The sequence below is a fragment of the Lathamus discolor genome, chromosome 11 (assembly GCF_037157495.1).
Source record: "Lathamus discolor isolate bLatDis1 chromosome 11, bLatDis1.hap1, whole genome shotgun sequence".
In the NCBI taxonomy this organism is placed as follows: Eukaryota; Metazoa; Chordata; class Aves; order Psittaciformes; family Psittacidae; genus Lathamus; species Lathamus discolor.
Window position 1 is genome coordinate 13,815,351 of NC_088894.1, and position 21,028 is coordinate 13,836,378.

A 21,028-nucleotide genomic window follows, 5' to 3' on the forward strand; every position below is an offset into this window, starting at 1 on the left:
TAAAGTGAAGATCTGACTTCACTGAGGGATTTTTTGTTGTGTTTTCTGGCAATATGAGCAACAAAAGGAATAAGATGTGGTTTATAGCTGCAATCTGCAGGAGAAGCACAGCCTCTTTGGAAGCCCTCCAAAGACTTTTGGTTGATTGTCCTAGAGAGAGAGCAGTTTGCTGCTACCTCCCCTCCTACCTGCATTTGGAATTGTTCGCAGCACCTCTTGGAAGAAGGTGTCATGCCTTGCTTAGGTTTGGACTCATGGTCTGATTACACAGAGCAGGAACAATATGTTGCTTGCATCAGGCTTTATTAGCAGAACATATGAGCATGGGGCTCACCTCATACGTAACAGTTAGTCTTCATAAAAGCCCCTCCACTCTTTCCTTGGCCCAGAGAAAAGGCTGGTGGAAATACCTGGCAGCCATCCTGAGCTGGTGCAATTCTAGGGTTTGGGGTGTTTTTCAGGTAGCACAGAGGGCATTCAAGATGCACTTGTCACAGATGGCCAGAGGAGGTGATCTTCTCCCTCGTTCCAGGACTGTGTGTCACAGGGTTGAGAGCAGATTGCGTGATGCTTCTTTTAAAGCAGAAGTGCTTGGCTGGGTGAGAAGCACATGAACAGTGTGATGCCACAGACCATGCTGCAAGAGCTGTTACTACAATGAGTGCAGTTTGTACCATTTTTTATCTGCCTCAACAAAGGGACCAGAAGCACAATTGTCGCTGTAAACTTAAAGAAGAGAACCACTGAGCAAATTCTTCTAGCTCCAGATTGATAACACGGGCACCTACTTGAGGGCAGTTATACCGGAAAGGAAGGGGCACCGCTTTCCTGCCTTTCACCTCTCCTTATGATACTTCTCCCTGACAAAAGAGCCAAGTATGCCAGAATGAAAGGATCTGATGAAGACAGAAATTAATAATTGCCTGCAAAGGAGCTGACTGATCTGAGCTACATTGTACAAGTTGCCTGTGCTCTGCATGTGCCCTCACCGTATTAGCACTAGAGCCACACATTAGTTTTAAGACTCCCTCTCGAATAGGGATGTGGTAATGTTTCTTAATTGGGGCTGATAAAAATGTGGCATTACTTGCAGGTTCCTCAGAGAAGCCAATTGTGAAATTGGGTTTGTATTAAACCTAATGATGGAAAATTAAGTGTAGTACGTCTGTCGGAAATGGTCCGCGATAAAAATCCTCTCCTCTCCATTACAGGAGGTTAATAGGGAATAGGGGTGGAAAGATGCATTGGGAAAGCGAATCCAACGAGTGGAATTAATAAGCCTTGAAATTCCCTCTGTTCAGAGTGCTCACACTGTCATTAGTCGGAGCATTAGGGATGATTATACAAATGCTTCGGATGTTACTCTTCCTTAAATCCCAAATTTATTCACATTTTGTATGTGAGGGATGCTGCGCTAGAGCCGTAGCTCTGTAAATCTCCGAGTGTCCTGGGAATGTGTCTGTGTTTATGAGAACCTGGGATTCAGAAATCCTTCAATTCAGAAGCCTAATCTTCAGAGCTGATGATCACTTTGTGTAATTTATTTCAGGAGAAGCGGGATGTGTTCAGCATCTCCAATAGTTCAACCACCAGACTTCTTTGTCTCTCACTGGACGTGACCTCCTTGTGCAGCAGTGTCCACTGCTGGCATTCTGTTCTCATTCTCGTAGTCCTGCAACTTCACAACTTCAAAACAGAGCATGCAGTCTTGGTATCTTCCCCCTAATACCACGTTAAACCAGCTCAAGCATCATCTGTCGTGTGCTGTCACTGCACAGGCCATCCGATGCCCGCATTCCTCTGCCACTGCCCACCTCTGCAGCAAGGGACATGGCACAGATCCTGACTGCTGCTGGTCACACTCCATGGAGATTTCCCAAGGACAGCAGTGTTTACAGCAGCATTCCAGACATATTTCTGCCTCACCAAAATCAGCCTGAAATTGAAATTTGATTTATTTATTCTTTATCCCTTCAGGAACACGACTATAGCATTGCTGACAAGGGATGGGGTGTAGGCTCTTTGTCAGAAACAGCCTTGTGCGTACAATGTTAAGGATTTTTAAGAACAATCTGAGGGAGATGAATTTTCTGTTTGCTCATAGGTTGGTTTTGGGTAAGACCAGACAGAATTGCTGCAGTCTGTTAAGGCCTGTATGTGTGAAAGGACCCAAGCACCTCACATACCCGTAGTCATAGGAAAAAACAATGGTTTATTTGGCCAACTATTTAAATTTGGTCATCTCTGGTAAATAAGAAACTGAAGTTTTCATTTAGTCTGAGTTTCTGTTGTTAAATATTGTGACAGTCAATTGTTTGGTTATTTAAGTTCTTCCCTGTTACTTCGCCAGGAATATCTTTTGTGTATATAGAGTTTTGCTGGGGATGTAAGAGATTACAGCCCAGCTGCATAGTGATAGAGGGGTTTTTAAATTTCTTTAAAAAAGAAACTTTCTTCTGTGCTTACGTGCCTGAAATGTCAATTTCTGCATGCAAGATAACTATATTTTTATGCTGGCTTATTATTTCTGATAATATTACAGCTTCATAATTGAGATAATTTTAGGCCTGAACCAGCAGAGCGGTTTAATTCGCCTCTAACACCCTGTGTGACTTATTTGAAATGCTAATGATTTGTTTGCTATTAACGTGGCCCCTTTGAGTTACCTTATGCTGTAAACCCCAAATCTCACTTGAGTATCTTGCTCATCTGTATGTATCTCTCAGTCACGTTCTTTGCAGGTTTGTGAAGACAGGTATGTAATTCGATTGGAGTTGTTATGCACAGCTCACCCTTACAAAATGTGCTATTTCAGTCTCTGTGCAGTGTCCTTTATCAGCCTGACTGGCTATTTACTCTGTTCTATCTCATTGGGTTTACTCACGTGTGGTTTAGTCTCTCCAGGAAGCTGTAGGCAAGTGTGTGTTTCCTGCTTACTTCTTTACTTTCTTTTGCCTGCACCAACCTATGGGGTGGTGGAGAAACAAATAAACTAACAGAGCAAGAACAAGAATGGAAATACCAGATAGGTGAAAGCTTGTTTTGCCTCCCTGTCTTTAAAACAGACAGTAGCCATGGAGAGATGACCCAGCCAACCCTGACTATCCAGACCCACCCGTTCCGGAGCTGCGAGCCGGTGGAAATGTCCTACCCCCGGGGGCAGTTCCAGCCAGCCATCCGAGTGGCCGACCTGCTGCAGCACATCACCCAGATGAAGCGAGGACAGGGCTATGGATTTAAAGAGGAGTATGAGGTGAGAGGAACCTTTGCTCACATGAATGAGTAGAAGGATAGATGCTTGGGAGGGGAGGATAACTGTTTTTCAGAGCTTCTGTTCCTTCATTTCCTTACCCTCTTAATCCTTTCCTTTCTCCATCGTATTTCCATTTCCGAGGGTAGGGGTCTGTGGTGCTAGCACTCTTTGATGGCCCTCTAGTCCAAAGAAAAGGTGTTTACTAGCAGTGAGATTACACTGTGCTCATCTGTTAACATGTGCCCCCTCTCTCATAAAGAGCAGACAGTAAATGCCTAAAGGTGCTGAACTCGGTGCAGGAAGTGGAGTTCCATAGTTCCTTACTTGTTAATGTGCTTTTGTTGCCAACAGTGCAAGTCAGGCGTTAAGAAAAGGAAGAATTTTTGCTTGAGCTTTTGTACTCTGTAACAATTGGTCAAACTAAATCACAGTGTAAAGACCTGGCTGCAGAATTGTAAAGGCAAACGCAGGAACCATGTGAAGCTTAAATTCCAGTATGCTCAAGCCTCTGGCTCCTAATGTGTTTGACTGATGTCCTCTTCCCTGTGTGGAGAGAAGCAAAGAGTAAACTGTAAAAATGAAAGCAGCCATGCTCCCCTCTCATCTTCCCACCAGGCTGGAATGACCGGGAGCATAATCAAATGACCAGAAGAAACTTGTCATTGGGGAGGAAATGGAAAAGGAGTATATATTTAGAGCAGAGAGAACAGAAGAGGGAAACAACATCAAACATATGTGAAACTTTGCCCTGGCAAGTGATAATTGTAATGAATGGAGTAAGCTTGTGGGAAGGCAATAAGCAATTAATATGCATAGTGGCATTAGAACTACTTAAAAATAACATAACATCTGTGAAAAATAAGCTACTTAATGAAAACAGCTCACTTTTCCACCCTGCAAGCCAGGGTCCATGGGGTTTGCATCGCCGATGCTGGGGTTTGTTGTAATTGAGAGGCAATCTTCTCCTGGCTGTCACCAGGGAGTATTTTTTTAATCAGATGGCATCAAAGACTGTCATAACAAATGTTTCTGGTAACTGTATGTTAACCAGGCTTAGTCACTCATGCCCTGCAATCAAGCACACTAATCAAACTATCAATATAAAGAGCTCTGTTTAATACTGAGAAAGGGTAATAATTCTCCTAGGAGACTTACTGTGCTCCCCCTTGGCCTCTATTTCCATGATAGTACCCAAAACTACATTCAGCTCAATTACAGATGCCCTAAGATCTAGTTCTTGATGCTCAAGAAGAAAACAGGTGCTGGCATATATGTAATTTTCTGGCACTGGCATTGGTAATTATCAAAATAGCACATTAGCATGAAAAATGTCAATGCAACTTTCAGCTCCACAAGTTCTGCCTTTCCCAGAAAGTGCTATCTCCATACGTATGTAATGACTGTGACATTATAGAGATTTGCATAATTCCTTTCTTTACAAGAAATAGCCTGGAGAATGCCACAAGCTCTCAAATCACATGTGCTGCTCTACCCTTCAATTAGAGGTAACTGCCCGTAGCAGCAGCAGCAGCAGTCATTTTCAGTGGTGCAATTTGGTTTTCAAAGCACGGGATGCAGGGAACACTTCAGCTCCAAAGGGCTTCCAGCCACCACCAGCAGTCCTACAAATGTAAGGATTATCACAGAATCCCAGACTGGTTGGGGTTGGAAGGGACCTTAAAGCTCCTCCAGCTCCAACCCCTGCCATGGGCAGGGACCCCTTCCACGAGAGCAGCTTGCTCCAAGCCCCTGTGTCCAACCTGGCCTTGAGCACTGCCAGGGATGGGGCAGCCACAGCTTCTCTGGGCACCCTGTGCCAGCGCCTCAGCACCTCACCGTGAAGAACTTCTGCCTTATCTCCAACCTAAATCTCCCCTGTTTAAGTTTGAACCCATCACCCCTTGTCCTATCATTACAGTCCCTGACAAAGAGTCCCTCCCCAGCATCCTTGTAGTCCCCTTCAGACACTGGAAGCTGCTCTGAGGTCTCCACGCAGCCTTCTCTTCTCCAGGCTGAACAACCCCAACTTTCTCAGCCTGTCCTTATACAGGAGGTGCTGCAGCCCCTGATCATCCTCGTGGCCTCCTCTGGACTTGCTCTGACAGCTTCTTGTCCTTATGTTGGGGAGACCAGAACTATAACACAGAACTCCAAGTGGGGTCTCATGAGAGCAGAGTAGAGAGATGTCAAGGAGTGTTACAACTCCCAGAGGCCAAGAGGTTGAAGTTGTTCGAAATGATGTCTTAGGCTGAAATCTGGAGGAACACAAAGCTTATATGGCTTTATGGAATGACTGAGAAAATCTTAGAAAAGAATCTGGTGTCTCTTTTAAAATGCCTTTTGATACACTAGTATTAGTGTCATCTTGAAATATGTTTTTTCTTCTAAAGAGCTGATTTTCTGCTTACTTTGCAAATTGATAGCATAAATTACAGCCTGTTTAGTGACATGTTAGCAAATAATCGTACTCTCATGAAAAATCACTTTGAATGGAGTGTATCAGTCACTTTGTGACAATCTCTTGTCTCTATGTTCTTATCTCCACTAAATAATTGGAAATTGCATTTGATACTTGTTTAGCACACCTTCACCTACAGACCATTGCAGCATGGGTAGCATATTCTACCAAGGGCATCTAGAAAAGTATTTCTTGCTGCTTGCACCTTGCATGGAACTGTGTGCTGAGATGAAAAGCAGGCTGTGACTGTGGAAGTGGTGTCACTGCTGGTGTGAAATGGATGATAACTCTGTGTGTGTATGTGAGGGTGGAAATCTGTCAGCACTTGCCATGGATGTGTTAGTTTGGGTCTGCCTGCTGACCTGGGGCTAAAGTGGGATTTGGGCCTTTTTGGCTGCTGCTGTTTAGTAATAGAATGTGTAGACCACAAGAGAATAATGTATCACCAGCTCTGGATGTAGATAGCGCTATCTGGGGTCAGGCATAGTCACAAATATTTAAACAGGACACATTTAAATGTCCCATATTCCTTCTTCAGAACTTACCAGCCCTGATTTGTTGTGAGCTGCTGGTCTAGTCCCCCCAGATTCACTACGAGCACTAATTACTGGCTATGGATATAATAAGCTTAAGTGTCCAAACTCATTTTCCAGTATGATCTAGGATGTCACTGAGGTACCTTCTCCTGCTGCATTACTGAGGCCATTTAGTTATTTTGGATTTTGTGGCTTCTTCCCTGTGTATCTTCATTTTGAGAGTCTTGTTGACTTGTTTAAGTCACCTCTAGATTTTAACCCTTTCATTTCAGGCTTCACAGCTTTTGTCTGGTAAAAAAATAGGTCCTGTGGCTCAGGCTATGACATGACGCTACCGCATTTTTGGCAGCAGGATGTTACTGTAGGTGCTGTTGTTGGAAAATGCTGATTTAAGGCTTTGCTATGAACCAGAATAGGCACCTGAACTGGTGAAATTCTGCTTTTCAGGTCATGTTTTCTTTTAGCCAAAATAGATTTTAACTATGGGTCACAGCAGACTTGTGGGATCGGTTTTGCCACCACTGCTGGGAAGACAGTGATGCACAAAGAAGACCAGGACTCTGTAACACACTTTGAGATGAGCAGCACAGCTTTTAATTGATGTTGCCCTTGGCAGCAATATTGCAGCATTGGACTAGAGCAGTGCAGATGAATGATTCAAGTTTTCCTATTTAAATTAAAAACAGCAAACTAACTAAATGCATCCATTGGAAATTTAAATTGGCTCGCAGGAAGCCTCAATTTAATGTGAACACTTTAGTTATATTTGGGCCGTGGTGCTTAGAAAGCTTGATTGAGATGAAGCTGACTTTTAGAGTTCTATTCTTGTCATTTCAGATCAAAATCAGATCAATTTAGCTTAAAAAGCATCATTGTAACATAAATTTTACAACTAGGAAGATATTTCATTATACCTTTTATAAAACTTCTCTAGAAAATGAAGAAAAGCCTAAAAATCAAGTCCAGGTTTGTGAACAATTTTGCTGTTAAAAACTCAAAGAAAGAGGGAGTGTTTCCTGTGAAAAACATATCAAATACCAACATCTGAGTGATTTACCCTGTTTGCCATTATTGATAATGAAGAGAAACACAAACATTAACTCTTTTTGCTGTTACACTGTGTCAACAAAACCTGAAGGAGCAAACCATTAGGTGTGCGCCTCTTTTTCTGGATGCAACCAAATTATAAGTGATACTATTGCATTTGTAAATGCAGTTTCCACTCTTGGTGCAGCATTTTCAGTGATCCCATAGAAAGTTCTCTGTTCTGTACCACCCATGTACACACTGTTTACTCCAGTTTGGTCATCTGGTGCATCTAAAGTTAGGGGGAAAAGGTACACCTCACCAGTCAGAGCTGTGCTGTGAGCAGTTCCGTGCAAAGCAGAGATTTCTTTGGTATTGAATGAGATAAAAAATCTTGGACTCTTAAATCCCTGGAGGCTATCAGGCTAATATAAAAACATCAGTTTCAATGGAGAATTTCATGTTCAAATCACATAGGGTTTGTTGAAAAGGTATTTATTGGAACTGATACATTTTCTTTGGCCAAGATAACTTCTCCCAGTGGTAGTCATGAGAAAGGATTTTCCTTTTTTTTTCTTTTTCTTTTCAGATGGCTGTGATTAGATGTCTAATGACTGTTGTCATTGTCTGGTCAATCTGCTGTAATAGTGGATATTAGTGGGAAAATAAGGCATCTTTTTGCTCAGTCTTTGAAGATGAAAATGGACCTTCATTAGCTCTTGTCTTTTGCTTTGGGATTTTTTGTTGTGTCTGGGTTTGTTGCTTGGGTTGGGATTTTTTGCTCAGGAGATGAGTTGCTGTTTGGAAACAGCTGCCTGTGAAGGAAATAGATGTGTGATCAAAGCCCTACCAATTACAGAGTTATTACTCTTTATCCTGGGCTTCTGAACAGGAGCTCACTCTCCCTGTCTGTTGCCAGCAGTGCTGGTGGCAGTGCTGTAGTGGCTGACATTTTCTGTCCTGGAACCCTTCAGGGGGACATTCACAGTGATCTGCTCTGCCAGGGCTTTGCTTGTATTAAACTTAATTGTAATGTCAGTGTTGTAGATCCTAATAATTATGTCATTCTGCTATTGCATTCAGGCACTGTAATAGACCTGAGTGGCTTGTGAAGATGAGTATAAATTCATTTACTAGCACAGCTGTGTCACACTACCCACCGCTAGCTAAGGAAGATATGATTCTACAATGATTGCAATATAACCCCCCCCCCCCCCCCCCAATTTCCTAGGGACCATCAATACTACATTTTATAATGTTGCTTTTGTTTTTAGAAATCTGGGATCGTTAGGGAGTAGATCTTGGCGGATGTACATCTATAGGGGCAATTCAGTGGGAGGTGTGCTCCTCACCTGTGTTTTTGGCACAGGTCAAGGCTAGGCTCTCTGTAGCCACTAGCAGTGGTTTGCAGATCATAGAATCATAGTTTGGGTTGGAAGAGACCTTCAAAGCTCATCTGCTCCAATCCCCTGCAATGGGCAGGGACATCTTTAACTAGATCGTGGCTTTCCATTCAGTCATGATGAGCACTGCCCAGGGAGTTGTTGCTGTTGCTGTTCCAGCAGTAAGCACTGTTGTGCCTGCTGCTTGTATCTGTACTGACGTTCCCTACCATCCTGAGGAAGGGAGAAGGCTCATCCTGCTTACAGGCATCCAGGCCATCTTCCAGGGAAGGCCAGACCATCCTCCAGCCAGGTCCTATGAAACTGATATTTTAGAATCACAGAATCCCAGCCTGGTTGGGGTTGGAAGGGACCTTAAAGCTCATCCAGTCCCAACCCCTGCCATGGGCAGGGACACCTTCCACTGGAGCAGCTTGCTCCAAGCCCCTGTGTCCAACCTGGCCTTGAGCACTGCCAGGGATGGGGCAGCCACAGCTTCTCTGGGCACCCTGTGCTTTTCCTGGCTCTGCCTTGATAAATCTTCCTGGATGTTCCTCAAGGGCAAAGTGGCTCTTTTGAGTGTGTTCAGAATAGTTGAAGGGCCAAGCTGTAGGGCAGCACTATGTGCTGCCAGTTTCCTTACCCCATCCTTTCTCAAGAAAATAGCAGATTTTAGGAAAATGCCTGGTTATTTTCATACTTCATGAGCACATTTTACTCCTTTTACCTCTCTTCCTCACACATGATCTAAACCCTGAGCTGGTTTATTTTTCCTCAGAGAAAACCAGCTAGTGGTTTGCATTGCATCACTCCATTATTAATACAGAACTAGGTGAAACCACTGTATCTGTTTTCAACTTAAATATGAAAGACTGAGTGCTGTGTTTGTATGGATGTGAAATCCCCACAAACCCTGTTCTGCAGGAAGAATGAAGTTAACCTGTGGCTGTGAAGCCAGAAACAAATTCCCCTGGTCCTTTTACATCAGAAGTAGCAAGATTCAAATGATTCTTCGCTGGCAGAGGCCAAGAGCCACAAATGGTCTGCACCAAGCTCTGCTTCTTGCTTTAGTGGATGTGCCCTTTCCTCAGGAACACTTGTGTGCTTGGTTGATGACTGAATTATGCAGTGCCTTTATTTTTGCCCTGCTCAGACATCTTAAGGCATTGGCCAGCTATTTATAAACTCTCCGTACTGTTTGTTTTACAGGCACTACCCGAGGGGCAGACAGCATCCTGGGATACAGCCAAGGAAGATGAAAACCGCAATAAGAACAGATACGGAAACATAATCTCCTGTAGGTGTAAATTCGCATTAACCTGGCCTTTCTGTGAGATGTTGTATGCATCCTGGGGAAAAGTGTGTGTTGGAGAACCTCGCTAAAAGCTGGTTTGCAGTGCTGACTGCTAATTATGTTTGTTCCAAGCTATGTTTCTGTGGTTTTAGTTTATTTTAGGGGTTTTTCTCATTGTTTTACATGAAGTCAAGTATGACTTGATGGTTTTTACACATTTTCTATCTGCTTTTCTTTGTGCTTAATGTTTGCAATTTAAGGGCTAAATCCTTTTGCCAGATGTTCATGGTGATTTATGATGCCCGTTTTCTGTCGATTTCTACTGCATAAACCAGAGCTTTCAGTGCCACAGATGGGAGCACTGAAGGAGATGCAGATATATCAGATTCTTAGTTGGGGATCAGAGATGAGATTTTCTCCCTCCTTGTGGTCATGAACTGGTGAAGCAATCGCTGCTTGTCTCCAGAGATCTTGTTTGATGTGTGGGACAAGCTTAGCTTCTGCCTCAGAATCACAATTAGGCAGCTGAAAATGCACTAAAGCTTCTTAGTTTTACTCCTTTCAACAACCAGTTGCTGTTGGTGTTATAGGAATATCGATGCATCACAGAACTGCAGGGCAGTGAACGACTCTATGAAACCGTTCAGGTCAGCTTTGTTCTCCAAGTCAGGACTAGATTCACCTCTGTCATTTTGATCAGATACTTCTCCAGGCAGCTTACCCCAGTGTTTCATTATTCCTTAAAGTGACTGGGGAGAGGAGGTGGGAGAGGTAATTCTTTGTAAGGGCTGCTGAGCAGCATCAAGTTGGAGAAGCCTGGCCTGAGACCATCAGAACAAGAGATAAGAATATGAATGAATGTGCCATAGATTTTCATGACTGGATAAATCTGTAGAACACTAGAAGAGCAGAATGAAGTCATGCTGAGTGAAACATTCAGTACTCTATTTTTTCTGAGATTAAATATGTATTTGCTGTAGAACAAGCAGATTTACTAAAGAATAAAAACCCCTTGGCCACAAGAAGGATCTTGTCTCACACATAACTATTCCTCTCTTAAGACTTGAAAGAAGTGGTTTCATGTAACAGTTTTAGGGGAATGGCACAGGACAGCTCAGTTCAGGGACCCCATGGTAAAGATGAAGAGATTTAGAAATGAGTATCAGAAATTTGTGAGCCCTGCTCTAATCCCACTTCTACTGCTGGTTTCCTGTGTTGGTTGGGAGCAGGTCACCAGTTTCATCAGTCCTTTTTTTCTCCATATGGAAAATGAAAGTAATAGTACTGGATTATTACAATTAGTGTGGAAATATGTCACTGAATCTCACTACAAGTTTCCTGTGTTCCTTATGGCAAAGCGAGATGCCTCCAGACAGAGGTTCAGTTTACCCGTCGATACAATTAGATTAAATTAGTTTAAGACAGATGCATCATCCAGCTGTAACAAGTACACAATGGATTGAAGATGAAAGTGCAATAGTAAAAGGAAGGAAACGTGAAAGACTCTTTGTTTCTTTGTATGGTCTTGATGAAACAGTTGATATAATATAAAAGTAGAGGTGGGAAGAGACCAGTCTGTGCAGTAGCCACCATCTCATCTATATTGAAGGTCGCAAAGAAAATGTTCAACCCCAAGTGAAATGTGAGAAGAAATTAAGGAAGCAAAATCAAGGAAGATAAATGGGGTATTATTTAAAGGGAGGATGAAGATGTTCACAAAGATGAATTCTGCTCTAACAAAGAGTGATGGTAGCCTTTTGGCTATAAATACGGTAGAAATACAGATAGGAGGTGATACACTTGAGTAAGAGAATGGAAAATGTAATAAAAGCTAAGGAAGAAGTATAAAACATAGCCGTATAAAACATCAGAAAAGAAGCTCAAGTTCGAGGCCTGTTGGGAAAGGTTTCAGGGTAAGGTAGAAAGGAAGAGATCAAGAAATGAAAATAGTGAGAGGAAGGATGCACAAGAGGTGAAGGTAAATTACAAAGTTGAGTGGGTTTTCTTCATTTCAAATATTTATCAGGACAAAGAGTTTGAGGAGGAGAAAGCAGCTCTTCTGAAAGACAGCAACAAGAATTCAACAATGTGTAATAAAGAGTGATAAAATGGAGTGAAATCCTCTCTTCACTTTGCAGAGGCTGGGGAGAAGGGAGGTAGGATGCCTAAGGAAGGAGCATGTTGTTCATCAGATGTTCTGTAGAACCAGTGGGAAATGCTCAGTGGTGTCACTGGTTAAGCCTTGAGCCAGAGCCCACTGATGGCAGTGCTGGGGAACTTCCATGAGTAAAGGCAAGGACGGGATCCAGGATAGAGAGCTGATAGCAGGTGAGTAGATCCCTGTAGGGAGATGATAAAAATGAACTGTGCTCAGAGGGTGCAGACTGTGCAAAAGCCTTCACAGGGAGGTGGAACACAATGACACCCTTAGCTGCTTTGCTGTACTAGAATTGTAATTGCTGGTAAAACCCAGAGTATGCAGTGATTGCTTCTACCAGCTTACTTGGTAAAAGGTTGCAGATGGCACGTAATGTGATTTATTTAACCACAGTCACCTTTCCCCCACTCCTGGAACAAGATACCCCATGCATTTTGGGCAGTGAATTGAAAAGCGAGATTTGATCTAACTTTTGTAACTGCTTCAGAGACTTCTGTTAAAAATGTGGGTTTGTAAGCTCTTGCAGTAAGTAGCGTTGCTCAGTGAATCACAGCAAATGAGATCTTGTCTTTATGGCCTTCTGGGTAATAGTACACTTACAGCACTGTTTCACTCGGCTCACTGCTTTCCCAGGGCTGTATTAACATCGTGCCTCCAAGTGAAAACCTAGATCTCCCTACCAGCCCCACCATCTGCTGTTCTTACATTTGCAAACCAAAACTGCAGAGGAGGCTAATCTCTTCATGGAGAGGAGATGCAAGAGAGTTCTTAGCTCTAAGTTCTCTCTCTCTACAATGACCTGACAGGAGGATGGAGCAGTAGGGGGCTGGGCTCTGCTCTCAAGGGACAAGTGGTAGAACAAGAGGAAACAGCCTCAAGCTGCACCAGGGGAGATTTAGATGGAGATGAGGAACAATTCCTTCCCCAAAGGGAGCTCAGGCACTGGAACAGGCTGCCCAGGGCAGGGCTGCAGTCACCGTCCCTGGAAGTGTTCACACACCCAGTGCCATGGGTTAGTGGTGGCCTTGGCAGTGCTGGTGAATGGTTGGACCTGATGATCTCAAAGGTCTTTTCCAACCTCATTGATTGTATGATTCTCCCGTGCTTTAAACCCCAGTTTTCAAGGTTCCCTTCAATCTGCAATGCTTTTTTTTTTTTTTTTTTTTTTTTTTAAAAAAAGAAAACCTGAGGACTGATTTGGAGTCTGTGTGACCACAGAAATCCCCTGTTGATGGTGGAGGGATGGACTATGGTTGCACGGGTTTGCCATGCTGGAGGAAGCTGCCCTACTCGAACTTTTTATTGTATTGGCAGCATCCATGAGCTTTGCTTTGGGTATAAAAGCTGTAAATACAAAGTTAATTGTGGAGTTGCAAGATTTTTCTTTAGGGGGCAAGGCTAGGTGGTAGATCTATTTGCATGCTGAAGCAGAATGATTTAACTTGCTTCAGGGTCTAGATATTGAGGCCTTCAAAGCACATTGGCAAGTGGTTGTTAAGGGAGGGATGTTGAGCTGAACACATAGAAGAGAAAAAATCCAGAAGCTATATGGGGCCTTTGGTTCTATTCTTCCATTCTATTTCTCCCCATCTTGTCCAGATTTAGAGCTGTTATAATGGGTAATGAGAGTGAAAACTCTCCTGTGAGAGCTGAGGACATGAAGACATAGGGTTGTGCTCTGGAGCAAAGCATGTTCCTTCTTAGGCACCACAGGTTTGAAGTCTTGTGATGGTCTGTTAAGAACTTGAGTTGATGACAAAAGACAGGGGAGAAGTTTGCTTCATTTCCTTCATGCTCTGGCTACCAGATGCTTCGGGCTGGAACACTGTGAATTAATCAGGAAATTTTATGGTAGAAGAGACAAAGAACAGATGGAGATTAACGGAGTTTCAACTGAAACATAGGTGGAGTGCACTTCTTGGCCATGGAAAGGGATAATGCACAGTCAGTATCGGATTTAGAATAAAGGTCTTATCTTTCAAGCATTTTTATTCCATGGTTTCTCCTGTAGTGCTTAAACTCTCACTTGTCTGTGCAGTGTCAATGGATCTCAGTCCTGAGAGGATGGGATAAATCACCTTGTTGTTACCCAGTTCTCAGGGCACAGTTCAGGATCAGAGGGGATGAAGAGAGGAGGAGGATGGTGTGTCTGTAAGAGGGCAGATCATCCTTCCATACCAGAACTGGGCTGAATCATTTCAAAAGATGTCTGTGCATTTCTCTATTGGCTTTGTGAGGAGCTGTGACAGCCAGTTTAGAGGAGCTGTGTAATGTTTAGATGGCGAAAGTTGTGCAAGATTAATCCAGCGGTGGTTTCAGAATGAGATGTGGAAAAATTGCAGTGATCTTTCAAATGATCACTAATGGGAATTTTGACAGAAGTTTGACGCCATAGCATTTTTGTGCTAAAATGGGAGCACAGTGCTTCTGGGTGAAATTCTTGTCATTTTTGAAATCCCTTTTAAGACCAATTTTCAGTCCAAGTACTCTGTACAGATATAGAGTTCTGCTGAGTTACATAGGGACTAGAGTAAACAGAGAGAAATCAAAGCATTTATACACTTAATTTCCATTCTTTGCAGTCCTCAATGTTACAGACATGCAATTTTTTTTCCTCTTTCTCCCTCCATTTCTCAACTTACTTATAATCCATTTGGAACACGGTGACATGGTGTCTGACAAGTTTAAAGAAGAGTTGAGCAATACTTTGATCCAAAGTATCCAAATAAGTTGTCTCCTTGGCTAGTATAGTCCAATGAATAGGCTGCAGAATCAGAAATAGATTTTAATCACTGAGAGAAGATATAATGAAGACATTTGCTGTTCTTCAAAAACCCATTTAAAGTCTTTAGATTAAAAAAAACTTAAGTAGAATATTGTTATCACTAATAGTATAAGTTGCATGGGATTTTTGCCCCTCTCCATTAAAATAAGAAGACACATTCCAAAGCTTGGCAAGAAAAAAGGGATTTACAAGGTAAGTTATTTCATGAACTTTTATCCACACTGTGCTCCTAAACTTATGAAAAAGATTAAGGACACCATTAAGACATCATTAATATTTTGTGTGCTTACCGCATACACTGATCTTTTTTCTTTCCTGCTGCACTGTTCACACTTAGAAATAAATCTCCTCCAGGAATTAATCTCATTTTTGTAAAATATGCAATAAAATATTTTGAATACTGTCCTCCAAAAAAAAAAGAGTATTTTTTATTTGCTCCCAAAATATAATAGGGCCTAAATCTGGATGTCTCCTCTTTGTAAAGTGTCATTCATTTCCAATCATCATTCTTCATCCTTTGCTGGTTTTCACAGATAGAATAACCATACTGGCTTAAAGGAAAAAAAACAGCCAATATTTCCTACAGCTGTAGAGCATCTTTTCTTTATCCATAATTGTCTTAAATGCATAGACCTTTTCTGCGGTTTGTTCCTTGGGTCTTTCACATTCAGCTGCATCAGAAGGTATTTATAGAATCCCAGCCTGGTTTGGGCTGGACGGGACCTTAAAGCTCATCCAGCTCCAACCCCTGCCCCGGGCAGGGACCCCTTCCACTGGAGCAGCTTGCTCCAAGCCCCTGTGTCCAACCTGGCCTTGAGCACTGCCAGGGATGGGGCAGCCACAGCTTCTCTGGGCACCCTGTGCCAGCGCCTCAGCACCCTCATAGGGAAGAGCTTCTGCCTAAGAGCTCATCTCAGTCTCCCCTTGGGCAGGTTCAAGCCATTCCCCTTGGCCTGTCCCTACAGGCCCTTGTCCCAAGCCCCTCTCCAGGTTCCCTGCAGCCCCTTTAGGCACTGGAGCTGCTCTCAGGTCTCCCCTTCAGGAGCCTTCTCTTGTCCAGGCTGCCCCAGCCCAGCTCTCTCAGCCTGGCTCCAGAGCAGAGCTGCTCCAGCCCTTGCAACCCAGCTTTCTCAATTCATCCCTTCTGTTTTGAGTGTATTATGAGTGGCTCAAATAACTGATACTTAATTTCAGGGTTTGGTTCCATTAGAAAAAGAGGGGCAGGTTTTTTCTTGAGGGCTATTCAGAGCCCTTTAGCTACACCCCCTGCATAGACATTGTTCCTCTTAAAACATCGTTTTCGCTTTTTTGCTGTATTGTTGCAATAAGTGAAGACTTCCATAGCATTTTTATATTGTGGGATCACAAGCAGAGTTAGTAAAGTTCCCCTCCAAACCATCAGCTCTTGGAGCTTTCCCTTTCTTTTTATTCCATGTGATCCTTACCTAGCTGGGTTTGCTGCCTGGAATTGCAAGTGTGAAATTGTCGACGGGAGGGTTTGTGTATTTCATCCGGATGTCCAGTTTAATCAGCTCTTTGTCTGTCTTTGGGAATTGGTCCAAGTATAAATTCTTTTGTTGTCTGTCTCACCACATGATTTACTGCAACTCCCGGTGCCATTGCCTTGAGTGCAGGTAATTGGGAACAACATCAGCCCTGTGAGAAACACACATACCTCCTTCCACTGCGCCTGCAAAGGTTGTATTTATTAATACAAATATAAAAGAGCTTTTGATGGATTCACCTGCATAACCTTTTTAGAATGCAAATACGGGATTTGATAAATGCAGCAAATGTGGTTGTATTTTTGGGGGCTGAAAATCTCACCCAAAGAATGAGCACAGTATGAAAATGATTCCTTTTCATAGCCAAATGAATATTTAATAAATATCCAAATCTTGGTTTTCAGGACTGCAGGCGCATCTCTCCTCACAATTATAATCTGATCCTACATTTAATTAAGTCATGACTAAACCCCTTTTTGACTGAGTTGCTGCAGAATCACACCTTGGATTTTTATGTTTTATTGCCGTGATTCTTCTTAATGGGATATAAATCATGCTTAGGCCCATATTTTCCAAATTGCTTCTAAACACTAATGCTTTATTGACTGAGGGCTACAGTCATATAGCTGGTAGAGAGGAATTAAATTTAATGGACTCAATATTATACTTCTTTTTATAAATCCCTTAGAACTAAGCCCAGCATGGCCCGCGTGACCTCTGTCACCCAGTACCTTTGCCAAGCAGCTGACCCTTAGATAGAGTTCTGCAGTGTAATCACATGCCAGTGCTGGGATTGCCAGACCAAATCAGATCAGAGACCAGCTCGAGGAGGATCTGCTGTGGCAGGGCCCAGCACCAGCTGTTCCAGGGACAGATCCGAATATTCCCATGGCAGAAAATCGTGTCATAATTTGCCCGCTGGTGCAATTCCTGTCTGCCTCTGAACTGTAGTGCTGGGAGATGGAATGATCAGTATCTGGTTTTTTACTGCCTTATCTAAAGTAACTTTGAACATCCACAAAAACATGTACGTTTTTAATTTTGTTGTGTTTTGACACTGCCTTGATGCTGTTTTGCTGCTGTGAATTCTGTGGGTTGCATGAAAGAGATGGCTCTGCTTTCCTTTAGTGTTTCTTCTCAGGTCTCTGGGTTGTCCCATTTCGTATTTACAGGATTGCACTTGCCATTTTACCCTCCTTAATCTTTTATACCTCTGATGTGATCTATTTATTTTTATCCTCATCTTGACAAGTTTCAGCTCTTGCCTCAGTTTCCATAGGTCAGATGAAGGCAGGGAGGCTTCAAGCATCAGGATGGCTTTTGTCATGGAGATACATCCTGTAAGGATCTGTCCTGAGACCCCCAAGCCAAGCAGAAGCAGCATTTGTGGTCTGTTTTAAAGCTCAGTGAGCATTATGGCAGCAATGAAATTAATGAACACAGAGTATGAATGGGCACTAACCTCAGGGTCTAAACATTACATCTTAAACACAAAAGGCTTGCAGGAACAGGAATGTGATATGATTTCATTTTTTACTGCTGTAAGAGTTCCCTTCCGCACTTGCAGGAACCAGCAGATCCAATGAAACACTGAGAAACTCCTTTTTATCGTTACTGTCACTTCTTTTCCTTTCCTTCTTTCAGATGATCATTCAAGAGTGAGATTGCAGCTGCTGGATGGGGACCCTCACTCTGACTACATAAACGCCAATTACATAGACGTAAGGCTCCTGGACATCCCCACTATGACAGACACTCCTGATGACAAGTCTGCTTATGAATTTGGTGCATGTGACATAGGGACAGACTGTTGATCTGATATGAATGACAGCTGAACATTACACAAACATCAAGTTGTGACAGGGAGAAGGTTCTCGGTCTTCTGTTTGTTCTGTCTGACCAATCTGGACAGATGGAGATTTCCTATGTTTGACAGACCCACCAACATAAGTGGAATGTGGGCTAAACTGACGTATATGGAAAGCAGTATCAGCCCCATGCAACAGCACTGGTAGATATGAGGCTTACTAACTTCTTACAGAGTTGTGGTGCAGAAGGCATGTAAATAGATTGACATATTTTTTAGTGTTATAGAATAACATTCAAAGAGCAGCCTCCCTCACACACACACAGGATCATCAAATGAACATGTGTTTCTTGTATGCGTGTTCTAAATCTTAGGAACATAGACTCATAGAACCGCAGACGGGTGTGGGTTGGAAGGGACCTTAAAGCTCACCCAGTCCCAACCCCTGCCATGGGCTGGGACACCTCACACTAGAGCAGGTTGCTCCAAGCCTGGTCCAACCTGGCCTTGAGCACTTCAGAAGAGTTTCTTTAAAGGATGAAAAATCTACCTGACAGATTTCCATAGGACAGGTACTCAGCATTTCCACACTGAGGCAATGCATGCTTTTCTTCTTTTTGCAAACAAGAAGGTGCAGCATTTTGCCTGTTAGTTTGCAGATTTGCCCACAGGTGAGTCCCAGGGCTTGTTTTCTTTTAAGGAAGTAGTAAAAGCTGCCTCATTCCTGTTTTCTCTTTGGTGTGATGAGATCTTGTTTCTCAGCCTGCGCAAGCTACCATCACTTAAAATCTCACGGGGCAATCCAGTTCCTATCTTCATTCATTCAGTAACGGGTGTTAGTACACTGTTAAGGCTGCAGCAGCTCTTGGTACCTGGAAGGTACAAAATACACAATGTGCTTTGTCTGAACTGGGATCTCACAGGCTATCACGTATTTTCTCTTCTTCCAGGGGTACCACCGGCCTCGCCATTACATTGCAACTCAAGGCAAGTTCATTCTTGTGTGTCTAAATATTTGTAAAACCACTGCTGTTTTAAATGGTTGTAAGAGCTATTCCATAGACTCACAGACCAGTTTGGGTTGGAAGGGACCTTAAAGCTCCTCCAGTTCCAGCCCCCTGCCATGGGCAGGGACATCGTCCACTGGAGCAGCTTGCTCCAAGCCCTGTCCCACCTGGCCTTGAACACTGCCAGGGATGGGGCACCCTATTTATCTTTCGTTTTGGGGAACTTGTGAAAACTCAGTATAGGAGCACAAAAAGCAAGGATACAGAATGCTCCAAGATCTTTAAGGCACTCAAATGCAAAACCTCAGCTACAAGAATAAGAAATGCTTCAGACTTAGAGGTGGCAGTGTAATCTATAATGTGTCTGTTGTGCATGAAGTATGAGATTAGAACTACAACAGACTTTATGGATCTTGGGTTTACCTTCTGGTGGTATGAAATATCTTGAGGAGAGCAGTATGAATAACCCTGTGACTGATGAACATTTGGTTACTTGGGGGACTTCAGAAAAGGGCTAATCTCTACTTATTTCCTTCCTCTTTCATAATTAATATAAATAGATTGAAATGAAGGAATTTTAGTGCTGCACCAGGTACTAATTTCAATACAGTCTTAATTGATGGCTTGGCTTCATGAGCGAAGATTTGGGAAGGGCTTTAACCATACTTACAAGCACGATGACCAAGGGCATGTGGGATATGCAAATCTGGTTGGAAAAAAGGTGCTTAGGCAATCAGGAATCACTGTAAGGTGCATCCATGTCCTGTCACTTATACATGTTTACCTAATGGAGCCATCTCTGCTGGTTACACTACACCACTATCACCTCTATTTCCAGCATGCTAGAACCTTAAATACCCCAAATACCCCTGCAAGGAAGTGTCTGATCACTTAAAGAGCTCCTGGCTGTTGAACTGCAGAGAAATGCTCTGAAAAGCAGGGTAGGAATCTGGGGGAACAGCTGAGAAGAGTTGCTGGCATTCAGTACACTCTCTTAAGGTTTCCTTTTGTCATTTCTCGTGCCCTAGGACCTATGCAAGAGACAGTGAAAGATTTCTGGAGAATGATCTGGCAAGAAAACTCCGCAAGTGTGGTCATGGTCACCAACTTGGTGGAAGTGGGCAGGGTAAGAATTCCACTTCCCAACGTACAAAGCCAGTCCAGTACTGGGTACCACACCGCAAGCTTGGCAAATGAAATGCCTTTTGCTTACTGTAGTAAGGGAATGAATTAATCCACTCTGGGTTTTTCTCTACAATGCTAGATTTTGTAATACTTAGCTGCTTCCCTTCTAGACTAATAAGGATTGTGTTCCTGGTGTAAGTCTCGGCTTTAGCAGAGTTATCTACAAATTTATGCTGGCTGAGAAGCTGTCTCCTTTTTCACTACAGAAGGAAAATGTACTTCTGTAATAATTATTCTTTATCTGTATAATTTGAATACTTCTCTACCCAGGAAAATCCAGAGGGGCAAGGATGTGTGTCTGGTGTTCAAACTGTTTGAAAGAGCTCTTTAAATAACAGTTCAAAGCCTAGAGTTTCCAGTCACTTCAGAAGATCGTTGTTCCGAGGTGGCATGAGACTGTGCACGGCTGGATCCTGGGGCCACCCAGCAGCTTGGCCTCCTCAACCCCCACCACTTCACTCTTCTGCACTCAGATGAACCAGAGGCCCTGTGTCAGCACAAGGCAATTGCCAATGCCCATGGTGGGAGCAAACATGAATAACTCCAAAGGCATAGCCTAGACTGTACGGAGCAGGAAAAAGGCATGTCTGGGGTGGCTTTCCTCAGCATGTTCTTCCCACTCCTGATGGATT

At 43.1% G+C, this 21,028-nt stretch overlaps 1 protein-coding gene across 1 annotated transcript in view; it reads left to right on the forward strand.

The window, feature by feature from the left end:
* The window catches only part of PTPRT (protein tyrosine phosphatase receptor type T), a 475,914-nt gene that overhangs the window by 433,508 nt on the left and 21,378 nt on the right, over positions 1-21,028 (forward strand). Inside the window, exons 17-21 of the mRNA XM_065691506.1 lie at positions 3,066-3,253; positions 9,865-9,952; positions 18,042-18,118; positions 19,155-19,191; positions 20,240-20,337. Coding sequence (XP_065547578.1) covers positions 3,066-3,253; positions 9,865-9,952; positions 18,042-18,118; positions 19,155-19,191; positions 20,240-20,337 — 488 coding nt within the window. The remainder of the gene's footprint in view (positions 1-3,065; positions 3,254-9,864; positions 9,953-18,041; positions 18,119-19,154; positions 19,192-20,239; positions 20,338-21,028) is intronic.